General features: G+C 43.5%; 1 protein-coding gene across 1 annotated transcript; it reads right to left on the bottom strand.

Moving 5' to 3' along the window:
- Positions 1-959: 959 nt before the first annotated feature.
- Positions 960-16747, bottom strand: tmem222b (transmembrane protein 222b). Its single transcript, XM_079522575.1, has 7 exons — positions 16515-16747; positions 12976-13060; positions 12756-12787; positions 12368-12464; positions 11795-11925; positions 4158-4283; positions 960-3445 (listed from the first exon to the last, which is right to left on the bottom strand). The coding sequence occupies exons 1-6, from the start codon at positions 16637-16639 to the stop codon at positions 4196-4198; spliced, it is 558 nt and encodes a 185-aa protein (XP_079378701.1). The 5' UTR covers positions 16640-16747; the 3' UTR covers positions 960-3445; positions 4158-4195.
- Positions 16748-17891: the final 1144 nt, after the last annotated feature.

Below are 17891 nucleotides of genomic sequence, written 5' to 3'. Positions count from 1 at the left end.
CTGAGGCATTAGAAACACTGTTTGTGTCTTTTCCAGTACAGTTCCAGGCTTTTATGTAAGGTCCAGGAAGTTGCCTGTTTCCACGCAGCATGCGTTTTTGTCTGTTTTGTTCTGTGTATGATAGTCTTCTTTCAAATACGATAATTTTAAGCCTCCCTGTACGATAATAGAAAATGTCCCATCTGGCAACACTGACAACGACACAGCCATTCACAATTCATCAGGACGACATCTGGGATGCAATCTGTCCCTCACTCTTGGAAGGTTTTGTTATGAATGGAGATGAGAGGATCATGAATAGCTAATGCGTGCTGGTAGGCTAGCTGGCATCACCTCAAGCAGGCCCACATAGTTATAATTAATAATCAGTCAGATTAACCAAACACTGTAGCCCTAGGAGTCTTCAACAGGGGGGCCGGGAATCATTAGGCAGTCCTCAAAGTCACTACAGGCGGTCTGCCAACATAAACCACTTGAACCATAGCATCCCAATTGTATTCTGGGGTGGAACATGTGCGGAAAATAAGAGATCTAGCTCACAAAGTTTTGCAGCGCCGAGATGCGTCGTGAGCTTGTATTATGGCCATTTTGGGCAAAAACCTTGTTCTCGCTCTCTCTGTCTAAGTAACTAGTACATGCTCGTATACAGGGACATGATAGGGTAAAAGGGGTTAAAGGATAATAGCCTTTTTTGTTTATGTTAACACAGAGGGTTGCATAATATGCCTTTACACCTGGGATATAAATTTGAAGTTGAAACATTGATTCAAAAGTTAGCTTGTGCACACTAGATCCTGACATCATTTTGGGATATGTCATGCTAACTTTTGTTTTCAATGAAGAATATGAGGGTAAAAAAAAAAATATGAATCAATTATGGAAAATCAAACCAGGCCCTCTGGATGAATAAAATACAGACAGGGGGTTTTGATATTATTAAGTCAACAGGTAAAAAGTATTATCCATTGAAATCAGAGTTGCTTTATTAACATAATAAGTTATATGTGTAATATCTTGCATTCCATTCTTTAAGAGTTGCATGTCCATTGTATGAAAAGTGCTGCATTAATACAAATCTATTATCATATACAGTATAATGTTGTTCTTCCTGGAAAAACAAGGGTACAAAAGGAGAATTACAAACTGACTGTAGGCACATCATTAGCAATCAGATTAACCCTGGTCCCTGCAAACAAATCATTGATAATGAGATATATGGAAATATTATTAACAAACCCATCGTAGTAGTATTGTAATGCCACACATCTCTATGCCCACAAAAGGAATCTAATATCCATGATATACGGCCTCCCAAAATATAATAATAATTTGAACTGGGGACTCACCAATATAATCCTATTTGAACTGGGGAGCCCATAAAATAATCACATTTGAGCTGCAGACCCAGCACCCTGACAAGCACTTGGAATGTTAGGCAATACATTTAGTTTGACTCGGTTCCACAGAGAAATTCTGTGAAAATAGTCGAACTACAAGCTCACAGTCGCGAGGCATTGTGAGCTTGTAGATCGGCTAATTTCACAACATGAGCATCTTTCTTACTTAAAGGGCCACTTCACCCCTTTTGCAACCAGATCTTATTTTAATGATGTTTGGGAGACAAGAAACACTTTCCTGGGGTCTTTATGTGGGTATGTGTTTTTTAGACATTTCAGTATTTCAAAGTGTCATGGACACTGGGCTCACTTATTTCCTGGACTACATCTGTCTTACTGAGACTGCTCCACAAGGAGGAGCAGTGGACCAAAGCATTATCGGAATTGTAGTCCAGGAAGGAAGTGAGACCAGTGTCCATGACATCATGGAGCCCATGGACACTTTGAAATACTAAAATATCTAAAAACACATATTACCCACATAAAACCCCAGGAAAGTGTTTCTTGTCTCCCAAACATTATTAAAATAAGATCTGATGGCAAAAGGGGTGAAGTGGCCCTTTAATATTTGACATTTGGCCACTTTGGCATTAAAAAGATTGTGCCGTTTCAGTCTGTCTCAGAGGAGGGCAGTTGAGAAATCTGCCCCAGTGACACGACTTGCAATATCCACATGGCAGGTTGGGAACCCCTACGGAAGATGCAGGTCTTTAGATTCCCTATAGTCATATAGAATTCAATGTAAAATGCTGTAAAAAAATGAAAAAAAACCACACACATCAAAACACAAACTATTGGAGTCCATTAATAACAGTTCAGTAGCTGTATCAAATCAAGCAGGAAATGCAATAAACTCCAAAAAAGGCATAGAGTGATTTGGTTGGATATCGGGGTGGTGTGTATGTGTGTGTGTGTGTGTGTGTGTGTGTGTGTGTGTGTGTGCGTGCACGCACGCACGCGTGTGTGTGTGTGGGCTGGTAAATAAAAACTAGATTTTCAAATAGCTTCAATTTAGAGAAAAAAACGCATGCCGTTACTGCCCCAGGGGCCGCCCGTCCAGGCCCACTATACGGAGCTTGTTAAACAGGAAGGTGGGGGCCACCAGAAGTGGAACAACACAACACAACACAACACAGCCCACAGCCTTTAGCTAGCAGTACAAGCAGCTACATTTTTTCAGCGATGCGATACAAAATCACAAATGATTTACGATCGTCGGGTGGGCGGCGGCTCACCATGGACAGCTCTCGAACCTTTGGAGATACGGCACTTTGAAAATCGGGTTATAATGGAGGCTCAACAGAGCTGGATTTAGAAATCGCATCACTGCTGGTGAAGGAGAAGGTGGATACTACCCGGAGCAATGCTAAAAGGTAAACAAACGGTTGGCGCGGTGGATTAAACGGTTGTCTACGCTTATAAGCGTAGCTGGCATAGATAGGTCCCAATAGCCTTCTACGTTTATAAGCGTAGATGGCAAGAAAGGAATTAAAACTCATTGACTGCCAGCCCACTCTGTTCTCCCCTTGCCAGGCTATATTCAAATTTGCTTACCTTTTAAGTTGTCACAGAATATTCATCTTCACTACGATCGCGCCCCGGACCGTTTATAGAGCCATTTGGTGCGAGATCGCAAAATAAATCCTTCCGTGTGTTCCACAGTTAGAGTGATCCAGCAAGAGAAATATGAGCAAGTGAAAAAAGTCTCTAACATGGAGACGGATGGGATTTTTGCGAGAATAGCGACCACGTGGTTTTCTTCTTCCACAATTAACTGGAAATCGCACGGTGGATCAACAACAAAAAAAAGGTCAAATTTGTTTAATTCATCCTTGGCAGTGAGGGCCATTGGAAAAAAATGTGTTTAACTCGTCCTTGGAGGTAGTTACCAGCCCTAGTGTGTGTGTGTGTGTGTGTGTGTGTGTGTGTGTGTGTGTGTGTGTGTGTGCGCGCGCGCACGGTCCTTGTCTTTCGCAGAGCGGTGAATCCCACACTGCTTCATGTCAAGAACCCCCAAACTGATATGTATTTGCCCGCAGAGCCCCAATCTGAAAAGCAGAAGATTGATGTTGTCAAAAGACTTCTAGATCACGATGAGGACAAAATCAGTTGAGCTGTTCCTGAGAGCAATTTCCATTAAAGCACCTATATGATATGAAAGCCTGATTGTTCAAAATTGGTTATTTGTGGGGATAGAAAACACATATGGGAGCCCCAAAAACACATAAGAAATTGAAAAAGTTGAATTTTATGTTATAGGTCCTTTAAGTCCAAAAATGTGAACTAATCCTTTAAGTAAAAGTATCAATACTGCAATATAGAAATACTACAAGTCAAAGTCCAGAATTCAAAATGTACTTGAGTAAAAGTACAAAAGTATTGGCATCAAAATGTACATAAAGTACGAAAAGTAAGTAAGTACTCATTATGCAGAATCAATGTAAAAAATGTAAAGTTTTCAAATGTATAAAAATCTTTAGAAAATAGCAGACAAGGTCACAATGCGTCGCATCGCAACACATTGTGAGCTTGTAGATCAGCTATTTTCAAATATAGCCAAAATGTATAGGGCTGAAGTGGTTACTGTATGTTATTGTATTAATAATCTAAATTGAGAAAGTAAATATAACTAAATTAATGTAGTGGAGTAAAAGTTCAATTCCGAGGACCACCCTGGAATCTCCCCAAGGACCCCTGGGGGGCCCCGGAACCCCACTTTGAGAACCACTGGTATTTCGATGGTTAAGCCGTGCAACTGACCTGCAGTTCCCTGTTGTCACAGGGCGGTGGCGTTGTCGTCACCGCAGGTTGAGTGCCAGGGTCACTGTCAGGACGATGGACATCAACATGAGGAAAGGCAGCCAGGTCTTAAGGAACCCTGCACAGCTGCATGTCAATGAGACGAGAGGAGACACAAAACAAGATCAAGTCTAACTAGAAAAAGTGCCCTTCTGGGCACAGGTCTCCACCAGGAGGATAGGAGTGTGTGTGATGTTTGGCAAAATGTTTAGGAGTGATATAAACATGTTGTTTGTTTTTTGCAACAATTTTCTTCATTTTGTTGAGGAAATGCAGAGCCAGATCACTCATAGCATCTCTGAGGATAGAATTCTGGATGAGCAAGACATGTGCAGCATTTTGTACAAAACGGGCCACTCCTGAAGACTTTGGAAGGCAATCTTAGCCAATCAGTGTAGAATCTGAGAAATCAAACAGACTCGTCTTGATCACATGACTACAGAGATCATGTATACCGATTTGCATGAGATTTGGATGAAATCTGTGCGACTAATATAAACAATGTGTTTTGCAGAAATCGGCCTCATGGTGGCGCTATAACCGGCAGATGTGGAGGGATGCAGGGAAAATGTTTTTCCATGGCCTCTAGGGAGTGCGCATACAAAGTTGTACACAGATCGATGCAGTTATAGGTAAAAACAGGAATTACCCTGTTATAGCGCCACCATGAGGCTGGTTTGGAAAATAAATTGTGTCAAGTCGTCCTCAGCCTAGTGGAAATTTCACGGAAATTGCACACTGTGTTTGTGATTTGTGGCATTTTGTTCGAAACGGACCAATCATGTGAGCTTTGGAAGCCAATCTTAGCCAATCAGGAAGGAAGATGGGAAATGGTGCAGATCCGTGTTGATCACATGACTATGGAGATAGTGTATACCGAATTGTGTGATGTATGGATAAAATGTGTATGAGTAATCTACAGAAATGTGTTTTGCCTAAATCGGCCTCATGGTGGCGCTAGAACGGGCCGTTGAGGAATATTTGGGGCAGAGGTTCGTCGTTGGCATCCAGAGAGTGTGTGTGCAAAGTTTGGCATGGATCGGGCCAACGGTGCCGGAGATTAGCTGGTAACAGACGGACGGAAGGAAGGAAGGAAGGACGGACGGACGGACGCACACACACACGGACGGAGTGCAAAACATACTCTCTCCCCATGCCTTCGGCCTGGTAGAGACAAAAAACATACTCTCTCCCCATGCCTTCGGCCTGGTGGAGACAATAACCATTGTTTCCCAAGCAGTGGGTCGGGACCATTTGTGGGTCGCGAGTGAATATCCCTTTATTTTACCTATTGACGTATAGGCCTACTATAAGTGAAAATTACAAAATGTGTGATAACTATGAAAAAGCTACTCCTGTGGATGGGTTATCATATATTAATTTACTTATATTGATCCTATAAACAATTTAATATAGGTATGGTTTTGCCCACTCAATTCATAATTAACATTCTAATTTTGGAGGTCTGGCTCATGGACTGGTTCTGAACTGAACCGGTTCCCAACTGGTGGAGAAGGGGCCAGAGTGAGTAGACAAAAAGTCATTGGTTCGATCTAGGGCTCCTCCAACTCAGCATATGAGTAGCACGGCTTGGGTGCGGAAAGTCACGTGTAAAGTACAGATGGTACAAATGGTCTTTTTTCCCAAAGTCAATTCCTGCCATTGACGTCTTTTGGGGGTTTTATTGATTGAGAATAGCCTCTCTTACCGTATATCTATCGTATAGTAGCTTCCCCTTCGCTAGGCACTGCTCGCTTACGCTGTGGTCAGTCAATGAAATGTTTCCCTGCCGTCCACTTCCATATAAGCGTGATCTTTGGCTGCGTTTTTCTTGGAATTGAGGCTCAGATTGAGGTGATTGAACAGAACGTTGATGTTAGGGGCTCATAAAAAAACCACACTTGTGTGAAGTGAGGGGTGCTCTTATCATCATACATGACATTCCGTGCTCAGCCAATCAAATAATTTCCGTGGTACACACAGACACACAAAGCTGGGCATAGGAGTGGCTATAGCTCCCCTCAAACATTGTTGCTACCTCACGGTTACAATATTAAAGCTTCTGATGATTTTGCTTCCTGTTAAAAATAAAAGACCCCGCTGCTATGGGCGGCGGTGAGGGACATTAGACTGAATCGACGGTTGTCAAGTGTCAACACGCGTCCTAGGCAGTCAATTATTAAGCATATAGGGGAGGCATACTGTGGTCCGACGGAGCATTGGTTCGAAGGAGCATTGGTCCGAGGTGCGTTGGGGGTCGGGAGAAGGTTGGGGTTAGGTTTAGGTGTGCTGCCCCGTGGGAGGTTAGGGTTAGGGTGAGGGTTTGAGGTAGGTTGTCGTTCGGACCAATGCTCCATCGGACCAAACACATGAACCCAGCATATAGAGGGTATGCGTGTGACATCATCATCATACCAGGAAGTTAGGCGGGAGCGCCCAGAGTCGTATAGATAAGAGAGTTACGACAACTCCGTTCACTTCATGGGGCCAGTTCTACATACACTTCTATTGGCGAAGAGTGACAAACGCCTGAACCAGAAGTTTACGGAATGCATTTATGGCTTTAGAGTGACAAATGAGTTACATGAAACACCTGACCGGGCTGATTTTTGCCCCCTCATTGGCAGAACTCTCCTTTCAATGGCTCTGGGAACGCCGTACTGAGTGCCAAAAAGCGACTTTCTTGCCTTGACAGACCATACATCCAAACAGAAAAGGCCTATCTGATTGCATTAAACAACATTAAAACTCACTTTGCCACTTTATTTGCCACTCACTTTATGCATGCGCATACCCTATATAACAGGGGTAGGCAAACTTTGGGACTGGTGCCAATGTTGGCACCGGTCCCAAAGTTTGTTTAAAATAAACAATTTAAAAAAAATGTACTCAAATAAATGAAGTCCCTCACATTTGTATGTAAATTACATCCTGCACACAATTCTACATTCATTAAAACTCTGAACTCTGACTGGGGAGGGAGTCTGGGAGATAAGTGGGTTATTGCTCTGAGTCTAATGATCATTATGAATATTTAACAAGAAGGATTACAAATTATATTTGTGGATACTCGAAATATGTCACAAAGTTTATTGTGTTGTCATTAAAATGTATGTTGAACATGGCACACTGACCATCTAGAAAATAAAATGTGTCACTTAATTTCAAAAAGATTGCAGGCCACTGCTCTATAACATAAAAATGCATTGTCGTTTTATTCCATGTTCCACTTTCTCATACATGTTTTATAATAATAATCCAAATCCGCAAAGTAACTAAAGCTGTCAAATAGCAAAAAATGAAATTGAAATAACAACTAGTAAGGCAAAAGTACCTCAAAATTGCACTTAATTACAGTACTTAGTAGGCAAATGTGCTTAGTTACTTTCCATCCCTGTCCGTGGGTACCAGAAAGGTTGGTCGTGCTTCAACACCCCCACCCCCATGCTTGTAGAGTACTAAAAATCAAACTGTCGTGCTTCACCTTCACCCCCCCCCCCCCCCACACACACACACACACAAATCATCCGGGCTGCTCAGCATCACCGGCTATCCCGTGCTCACTGTCTGGTAACCATGGCAACCACCGGCCCCAAAGTCACGATTATCTCTCCGTCTCTGTGTTCCATCTCTGAGGCTGTGTGCCGCCTCATCCTGATCGGCTCCGTTTGCAGCCTCTCAGAGCTATACACACACGTTTGTTAAGGGACCCCCAAGATGGTCCGATAACCCCACAGTGAGAAACAGTGTTAGAAAACAGGAATGGTGTCTTAAATATATCTACCCGTAACCCCCGGCCCCAAGAACAACCTGATTCTCTGTGACAAAAGTGTACCCCCAACCGAGCACACCGTGTCCCACCCAGGAATGCGCACGCATGCGCGCACGCACGCGCGCATGCACACACAGTGGCGGAAGGTTCCTATAACGGCAGTGGGTGCCCCCCAGCCCCCCCATTTTGTCAGTGGGTGCTTGTGCCCTCAAGCACTCCCGAAGTTGACGCCGTTACACACACACACACACACACACACACACACACACACACACACACACACACACACACACACACACACACACACACACACACACACACACACACACACACACACACACACACACACACACACACACACACACACACACACACACACACACACACACACACACACACACACACACACACACTGCAGGCAGGGACAGGGTACAGCTCCACTTAAACACGCACACAGTCATAAAGTAATCATCACAGCATCAGCGGGACAATCTTCAGCTGAACAGAATAGTAAGAGCATCGTGACGAAAGTAAAAGAGTGAACCGCAAAACTAAATATCAGTCAGGCGCCTCAGGGCAAAAAGCCTAAAGGTGACTCAAAAGCTCAAGGCGTTAGACTCTGCAAGAGTTGTTTTCTTTCCCCGAGGCTGTCAAGAGCCCTCAACGAATACAAAAGCACAACTAGAAAGGTGCGCTCCTCGGAGCACAGATCTTCACCAGGCTGGGTTATGTGAGGGTGTGCGCAGCGGACAGAATAGGGTGATTCTACAGGGGGGATATAGTTAGTCCCCACAGGAATCCGCGGAGAAAAAGTCTTGATTCTCAAGACCGGAATACAGCAGACCCAAGCCATGTCTGTCTGTTGGATAACATCCCTGTGGAGTTGATCCGACATAAAAGGAGGAAGAAACGAGGGAAAAAAGCGGGTATTCAGAATCGTCTACGGAGGAGATTCACCCGCCCCCCGCTACCGTCTATCGTTCTGGCCAACGTGCGCAGCTTACACAACAAAATCGACACGATACGGACATACACAAGGTACAGTCTTGATTTCCGTGAGGCATCATTGTTTTGTTTCACCGAAAGCTGGTTAAAGCCATCAAAACCAGACTCACTCAATGAAGTCCCCGGATTCACTCTGGTGCGACTTGACAGGGGAGGAGGGGGCGGTTACGGCGGTGTATGTGTATACATCAATGATCTCTGGTGTTGAGCCTACTCTGTCAAACTTAGGATATGTGACGATCCTAACGTAGAGATCCTGGGCATGACTTTAAGACCATTTTATCTGCCCCACGAATTTGGTTGCATTCTACTGTTTGTCATTTATGTGCCCCCTAAAGGGCCAGGAGGAGCTATACAAGCAGCAAAAACCATTGCTGACTGTGTACATGAACTTCAACTGCAGTACCCAGAGGCACCAGCAATCGTGCTTGGAGATCTGAACCAGTGTTATTTGGACACTGTGTTGCCTGGATTCAAACAAAATGTCAAGGATGCAACGAGGAAAAATAACATTCTGGACAAGTGCTATGTGAACATCGCAAATGCTTATTAGTCCTTAACACATTCTCTAGACGCTGGCCATGTGCCAATTTGGGCCACCTATAGAGACCTCTGATCATAATGTTGTGTGCTTAACTCCAGTTCACAAGTCAAAACTAAAGAGGGGGAAGCTGGAGAAGAAAATAGTTAGGACATGGACAAACGAAAGCAGGGAACAACTAAAAGCATGCCTGGACTGGACCGATTGGGACACTTTTGGAAATGGTTCATTGGATGAAATCACTATGGTCACAAATGATTACATTAATTTCTGTGTTGATTTGGTTGTTCCGAAAAAGTAGATAAAAATCTACCCAAATAATAAATCATATGTGACCAAGGATATAAAAGAGGTAATAAATGAAAGGAAAACAGCCTTCATAAACAAAGATCTCAGTGCTCTGAAATTAACAGAAAAAAAGCTAAAAACCAAAACGAGGCAGGCCAAATTGGCACATGGCCAGTGTCTAGAGAATGTGTTCAGGACTAATAATCATTAAAAGGTGTGGGACACAATGAAATCTATGACAGGAATGTCAGCCCCAACCAAACCTATCATGCCAGACAATGAACCTGGCCTTGCTGACGACCTAAACACTTTCTTTGCCAGATTCGAATCATTGGACAATTCTTATAAGTGCACTGATATATATACTGATGTACTTAAGGCTGTAACACCTGCCCCCTCAGACAGAATCATCATCACCGAGGAGGATGTCAGGAAAGTGTTTCAGTGTACTAACACAAGGAAAGCCAGTGGGCCGGCAGAGTGCAGTGCCTTCCTCCTTAAGAATTTTGCATCTGAGTTGGCTCCAGTGTGGCAACCAATATTTCAAACCTCTGTAGACACACACACAATTCCTCTGTCTTGGAAAACCTCACACATAAAGCCATTACCCAAAATCCAATGTCCAAAAGAACATATTGGATTATAGACCCATAGCCCTCACTTCAGTGATTATGAAATCACTTGAAAGAATACTTTTACATCTCGTTAGTATAACCAAAGATAAATTCGACCCCTGTCAGTTTGCTTATAAAAAGGGTTGCGGCACAGAGGATGCGGTTGTCACACTGGTCCACTTAATTACGAAACACCTAGTTAAGTCAAATAAGAATTATGCAAGGGTGCTGTTCTTAGACTTCTCTTCAGCTTTCAATACAATTCAGTCTGACATACTAGTGTCAAAAATGGTACAGTTGGAACTGAATCCATACTTAATTCACTGGTATGCTTCCTTTCTTACTAACAGAGTACAGAGGGTGAAAGTGAACACAAGCCTCTCTTCAGAATTAACTACGAATGTTGGGCCCCCCCAGGGGTGTGTAAGCTCAGCTGTACTTTTCACCCTTTATACTGACAGCTGTCGTACTGAAGAATGTCTGTCTGATTGTCGCACCGACACACTAGATCAGTACATTATAAAGTACTCAGATGATACAACTTTAATTCCTCTTCTAGATAGTTCCAGTGATCCTGGACTGCACCAACACAGAGTAAATAAGGTGGTTGAATGGAGTGATAACAACGCTCTCATCATTAACACAAAAAAGACAGAAGAGATTATTTTTGGTGCACCTCTAGAGACTAACAGATCTCCCACCACTATTCATAGTGAACAGATCAACCAGGTATGTTCATATAAATATCTAGGAGTAGAAATAGATCACCTACTGTTGTGGAAAGATCAGACTGAATCAGTGTGTAAGAAAACAAAGCAAAGAATCTATTTCCTTCGCCGTTTAAGATCCTTTGGTGCTAGTAGACCCCCAGGTTCCAGACCCCCAGGAACGCGCCCAAGGGGCCGGGCCGGTCCCTCTACTGTACCTTCTACTGTACTGTACTGGCACACCCAAACTCATAATTTATACAGTTAATATGTGTGTGTGTGTGTGTGTGTGTGTGTGTGTGTGTTAGGTTGCGCACATGTGGTGAAAAACCACCATGCTGTTTTCGTGCTCATACCCAGCCAGGCAGGCACCCACCTACCCTCTACCCACTCAAAAACACATGTTCTGGGTCTCATGATCAAAATAAGAACATTATAATGGTGTGTAAAAATCTAAACCTTGCCACGGACAAGACCAAGTCTTTGACACGGATACATTTGTCCGTGTAATGCACAGACAATGTCAGACATAATGATGACTCCTGGGCTCATCAACGGTCAACCCTAACACTCAGGCCCCAACACTTGGGTTCTAACACTCAGGGCATCTAGCATGCAAGGGCCCTAATGTAAACATATCATCAGAGCCGTCTCACATCGTCTTGGCTTACCTGACATGTTTGCCGTGGATGAGGACCAGTGCACAAAGTTTGATCATGTTCCATGACGTGCTGTCCTCGTAACGCATCAGATTCAATGCCATCGCCACATGCGAGTGACAGTTGTCACAGCAGAGGTTGTGCTGGGGAGAAAAACAAAACAAAACAATTGTACAGGATCATCTAAAAGGATTAAAATATTGTGTACCCCCCAGCACATTCACTGCCATTGATGAGATATCTGGTCATTTGAAATCCAACGGCTCACTGCCATGTACGATATATCTCGTCATTACAGGGTATTCATTGATTATGCTAGAGGGCACTCTTTGCCAATGTATGAATGCTCCTAGGTTGCTAGGAGACTGATAACCGGAAATGAACCGTTAAGTGAAAACAATGTCTCCATTGGCCTCAATGTAAACAGCGTCCTGTGCTTCTCCACTATTCCTCCAGAGTGGAACTATGGAGATGTGAGGTTTCTGCCTGCCAGCAACGATATGCAAATGAAAGTTGTTGTGCACTGTAAAAAAAAAAAAGCAGATGAATTGCATAATTGCATTGGCTGTGGCAAAGCAGTCGTACCATCCTGTTCTTGTACTCCTCGGATGCATCGTGGACGGCAGTGTCCCAGGCGTTGGAACCGTTGGCGTACACTTTGCTAACATCAAGCATCCAGTACCTACACATATAAACATGTACAGGTGCTGTAACTGACATTTACTGGTTAAAAAAAAGTTTAAACTCTATATTGTGATAGTAATCATTGCTATAAAGTGTTTGTTCTCTATTTTGGGCAAAACATTTAAACAGTGAATCAGAAATAGCGGAAATAGCTGATGTACAAGCTCACAATGCGTTGTAGTCGTGATGCATTGTGCACTTGTAGATAAGAGTGTAGATAGTATATAAGGGGTTAATTGAAGACAATAGCTTGGTGCACAATTGAACAGTCTGTTTGTAATGGACTTACTTTGTTGGTCTACCAAAGGCCATGTTGTCTTCCTGTGCAAAACACATTCAGTAACAATGTTGATTTATTTTATTTAATAATCATCAATGGCATTTTATAACAATAATCGGCCGAGGCGTGCGCACACGCACACACTGTGTATGAACTGAGAACTAGGTTAAAGACATATTACTACATAATATATATTATTAACCCAGTTGACCTGGTCCTGACTACTCACCGAGACAAAGTAAGGTCCAGCAAAGTCACGGATCACACCGGTGGACGTACAGATTCCCATGTGTCCGATGAACGGAAACAGCCATCTGAGAGGAAATGACATGTTAGCAACATGTTAATAACATGATATGTGTGTTCCGATGAACGGAAACAGCCACCTGAGAAGAAATGACATGTTAGCAACATGTTAATAACATGATAAGTGTGTTCCTAACTTCCGATGAATGGAAACAGCCGTCTGAGAGGATACCACATATTAGCAACACTGGTGCCCGTGGGGCCTCTACAGCAGTGCCCGGCCTACTTGGAACTATGCAAGTTGGAAATGCATGTCCCACCCAGAGCCCGGGCAGAGGCCTTTTTGGGGCAGTTCTGGAAAACCGTTGGTCCGACCAACTCGACACCGGCCACTGCACCCCCTGCGGTGGTGTGGAACGTGCATGTCGAATTTGAAGTCGATGGGGCGAACGGTTCTCGAGTTACGAGGAATACAAACAGACGTACAGACAGACGTACAGAGACTTGTTGCATTTATAGATAGAAGATAGATAGATGATACATCAGTGTTGATTGTGACAGCACATTTTTTATTTAGTTTTAGTCATAGTCTTTTGAATAGAATTTCATTTAGTTTTAGTCATGTTTTAGACATTTGATATATATTGAACTGGTTGCTGAACTTTTTCAATTTTCTTTTTAGTTTTGCTGGTGAAAGTAGATGGTAAGCATTAAGCAAGCCACTCTTCCCCACTAACAGAGACAGGCAGACTGGCTGCTCTGCGAGTACAAAGCCTTTGACGGTCAAATTATTATTGCGTCATCTATATCTGTGAAAATAATCAGGATTATTTTGAGATCGGTTCGATACCGATGTGGCATAGAGTGTTGTTTTTCCTTTTTGAGTGGCGCCCAGCTTTGCGTGTGCCAAATTAGATGATTTGATTGGCCAGCTTTGTGTGTTTGAGTATAGCAAAGATGATTTGATTGGCTGAGCAAGTATGATGATATATGATGATAAGAGTGCCCCTCACTTCACACAAGTTTTTTTTTTTTGACGATGGGTTCCCAGTTTGTAGCTGTGATCACAGCTTAGTTTTTTGTTTCGTTTTTTGTCAATGAAAAAAAGGTAGTCGCCGGGCATTTTTTGTCACAGTGATTTATATTGTGATAGTAATCACTGCTATACAGAGTGTTTGTTCTGTAACGGAGTCTCCATGTATCTCTAAGGCGCGATTCATACTCCTATTTTAGAGCCGAATAAAAGTCGGTTCGGCTCTGTAGAGCCTACAATGTGACGTCATTTGAGGTTCGGGGGGGGAGGGTACCATCCTAAAGTCGGCTCTTCGGTGCTACTGAAGATTTCTGACGAGCCGAAATCATTTCGGCACTACAGCGCCGAAACAGCGGTAAAATAGGAGTATGAATCGGCCCTTAGTCTTTAACAGAACGAACAGGGAAGGGCTTTAGGTGCTGCAGCACAGGGCAGGGAGAAAAGTGAAAAAAGACTCAACTATCAAAGAACGGGTCGCAGCACCGCCGGGCACCACAAAGGCTTAATCCGCACCTGATCAGGAGTAGTTAGGGGTTCAGAAATTTGGGAACCTATCGGCAAAACAAAGGGGGGGGGGGGGGGTAATCCTTTTTAATTTGCTGCGGAGCTTTGAATCGGTCCTGCGAGATTAGGGGTTTCACTGAAACTTTCAGTGTCTCGCTCAAGAACACTTCAACACCAACTCAGGGGGAGCAGGGGATCAAACCTGGAAGCCTCCGTTTCCCAACCGCCGCTCCTACCTCCTGAGACACTGCCGCCCCTGAACAAACACTACAGTGGTTCTCAAACATCTTCATGTCAAGGACCCCCAAATTCATATGAATATGGCAGACCCCCAACTGAAAATAGTTTGTGCCACAGGCCCGATCTACAAGAACAAAGCATGTTGATGAATTGCACTATGATGAATTGAAAAAGATGGGCCCTGTTGTAAACAAGTGCAATGCTTAACAGTCTTTGTATGTTGTGCTTTCATGTGAAATGTACCCATTCTGCAAACTGTTAATAAATACTTCAATCAATCATTGCAGCAATCATTACATATGGCTATTTTCAAATAGCTGAATGTATATACTGTTGTTATATTAAAGTTGTTAACCTGGTTTTGATGCCATGCCATTTTGTCTGCTCATTTATTATTTTCTTGTAATTTTGTCCATTAGTTTATTTGGGTCATCAATTACAAATTCCCATTTAACTTGTTTATAACTGTATCCTTATAATGGATAAAATTGGTGTCCCGACCTAAACTACACGTTTCTGTTTATAAATCATCATACTCCAGTTCTAGGAGTCCATTTGGTAACTTGGGCCCAATAGGGTCCATTTGTAGCCTATACAGTGTCAGAGTTCAGGAGGGCACCTTAAAATGTCAAAGTTCGAGAACCCGCAATGATTACTCAATCACAATAGCCTATAGAACTTTTTTTTTTACACAAAACATAATAAAAACTATCGGTTGCACACTACCCTTAAAATGGCATTGTAATGTATTCTTTAAAAAGTTACGGAGTTATACAGCTTCCTCTAATCAGCCGACACTGACACAACAGTGAATACAAAGTAACAAGTGAGGCAGTCATTCTGCAAGCAGCAGAAGTGCCGAACGGAAACGTCAAACATCAAAAGAAGACAGGCGTCACATTGTTTCCACTTCAAAGAGCCGACAGAACGACGTCACACTTAATTTATATTGTCCCCCCCTTTGTGTTTTTTATCATTTATAACAGCGACATTAGCTCCAGCTAGTGCTATATAGCAGTTCCCAACTGTCACTGCACGCTCTGTTAGGAGCGGTGCTATTCCCATGGACTGAAACTTGCACTACTTGTGCGAGGTCTCCAACTGTAGTGGAAACAAAGACAACTAATTTACTACTCGCCGACACGAAGGCTGTTTTGTGTTGTCGAAGGACTATTCTCCTTAGTGGGAAACATCTCAGGACCCCACCTTCTGTACAATGCACTTTTTGGGCAGAAAATAAAATATGTCCGCCAGATGGAAATTATTTTTATTTACTCGACTGCGACCTCTACAGATCTGGTCAATGGTAATTTGTATTGACCAAATCTGTAGAGGGCGCAGTAGAGTAAATAAAGCAATTTCCATCCGGCGGTCGGACTTATTTTACTTTCTGCCCAAAAACGTGTATTATTATTATACAGAGAATGTGGGGTTCTGAGACGTTTCCCACAACGGAGAATAGTCTTTTAACAACACAAAACAGCCTTTGTTTCGGCGAGTGCGAAATAGTTGTCTTTATTTTCACTACAGTTGTAGACCCTGCACACGGTAGTTGCATTTTCAATGCACAGCATGGAACAGCGTAGCCCTGGTCCAGTGCTTACAGCGAGTCTGTCAGAGAGAGACTCGCTGTAAGCACTGGAGCAGGGCTAGGAACAGCGCCGCTCCTAACAGAGCGTTAGGGAGAACTCGCTAACGCTCTTGTCTCCGTTCTGTGTGTGTCTATCCGCACGCACGCCACTCACGACAGCACGGGGATTGGCGTCCAGACGATGCAGTACGGGTATCTGCAGTGGTGAGGGTCTATCTTCTCGCAGGCTATCTGGTAGTTCTTCATGCTCTCCGTGTCACTGTCTACATCATCCGCCATCTGTGGACAAGAGCGAACAACAACAATGCTTCCTCTACGGCGAGCGAAAGAAAACAATAGTGCTCACTTCCGGGTTCATGCCGAACATAGGGCCCGCGACCCGCAAATGGGTCGCGGGTTGAACGTTTGGGGGGCCGCGAGTCAAGTGATTATATCACTTGTTTGTGTTTGTTTGTTTGTTGTTTGCTTCCTTACCTTTCGTTGTATTTTTTCCTAACATTTTCTCAAAAATAAATTCAGAGATAAAATCTTCCAAAAACTGAATCTTTCTTTCTTTCTTTCTTTCTTTCTTCCAGAAAGTCAGTCACCCCCAGGCATGACCAGTCACGAGGCATGACCATATATGGTCATGCCTTGTGACATCACGTGATGTCATCAATATAGCCCATATATTGAGAACCCTGATCTCATCAATATTGTCCAGCAACTCTACATATGACCTCAAACCATTAGATCTCCATATATGGAGCTGACCCCAAAGTTATTAGTGCAGCCGTGCCCGGCAGCCGGCGAAAACTAGAGTTCGCAACAGGCCCGAAAATTAAGGCCCGGAGATTCCTGGGCCCTCATCAAACCCTGTACACTCAAGACACTGCCCCCGCTGCCACCCTTAGATGACCTGTTCTGACATTCCATATGTTGATCTGACATCATCAAACCCTGTACACTCAAGACACGCATGCGTGCGTGTGTGCGTGCGTGCGTGCGTGCATGTGTGTTCTCCCCCCACGATTTTTGCTGTCTTCACACGTTATTTATTCTGTGTATAGTGCTGAGTGGTCGGTAATTGCCATCGTCACCTTGTCACTCCAGCTCCACGACTTCCTCCTTGTCCTTTATTTGGAAGGGTATTCCATCATGCTACAGTACCTGCTACTGCTCCTAAAAATATCAATGACTACAGCATTATTCTCTTGTTATAATGTCACTGTCGCATGGAAACCTTGTACAGTAGGCCTATGTCCAAAACCGTGAAAGACGGCTACACCCGTTTTCAACCTATCCTCACATAATTGGTCCTCACTAATGCTTTTACGATACTATACTTTTTTCTACTCTGTGTCTGATATAGGAGGGCTGTGGACATTCAGAAATCTACCAACCAGTGGCACGCTAACTTTCCGGGAGAAATTTAAGCCTGCAGGTCTTCTTTAGAGATATTTTTGGGCCTTTTTCTGCCTACCTATTGAGGTCGACAGGAAATGGGGTGAGACATGGGGGGGGGGGGGGGGGGTAAACATAGTGGGTGAAG

Source organism: Electrona antarctica (assembly GCF_951216825.1).
Source record: "Electrona antarctica genome assembly, chromosome: 15".
NCBI classification, from domain to species: domain Eukaryota; kingdom Metazoa; phylum Chordata; class Actinopteri; order Myctophiformes; family Myctophidae; genus Electrona; species Electrona antarctica.
This window is presented reverse-complemented; position numbering and strand designations above follow the sequence as displayed.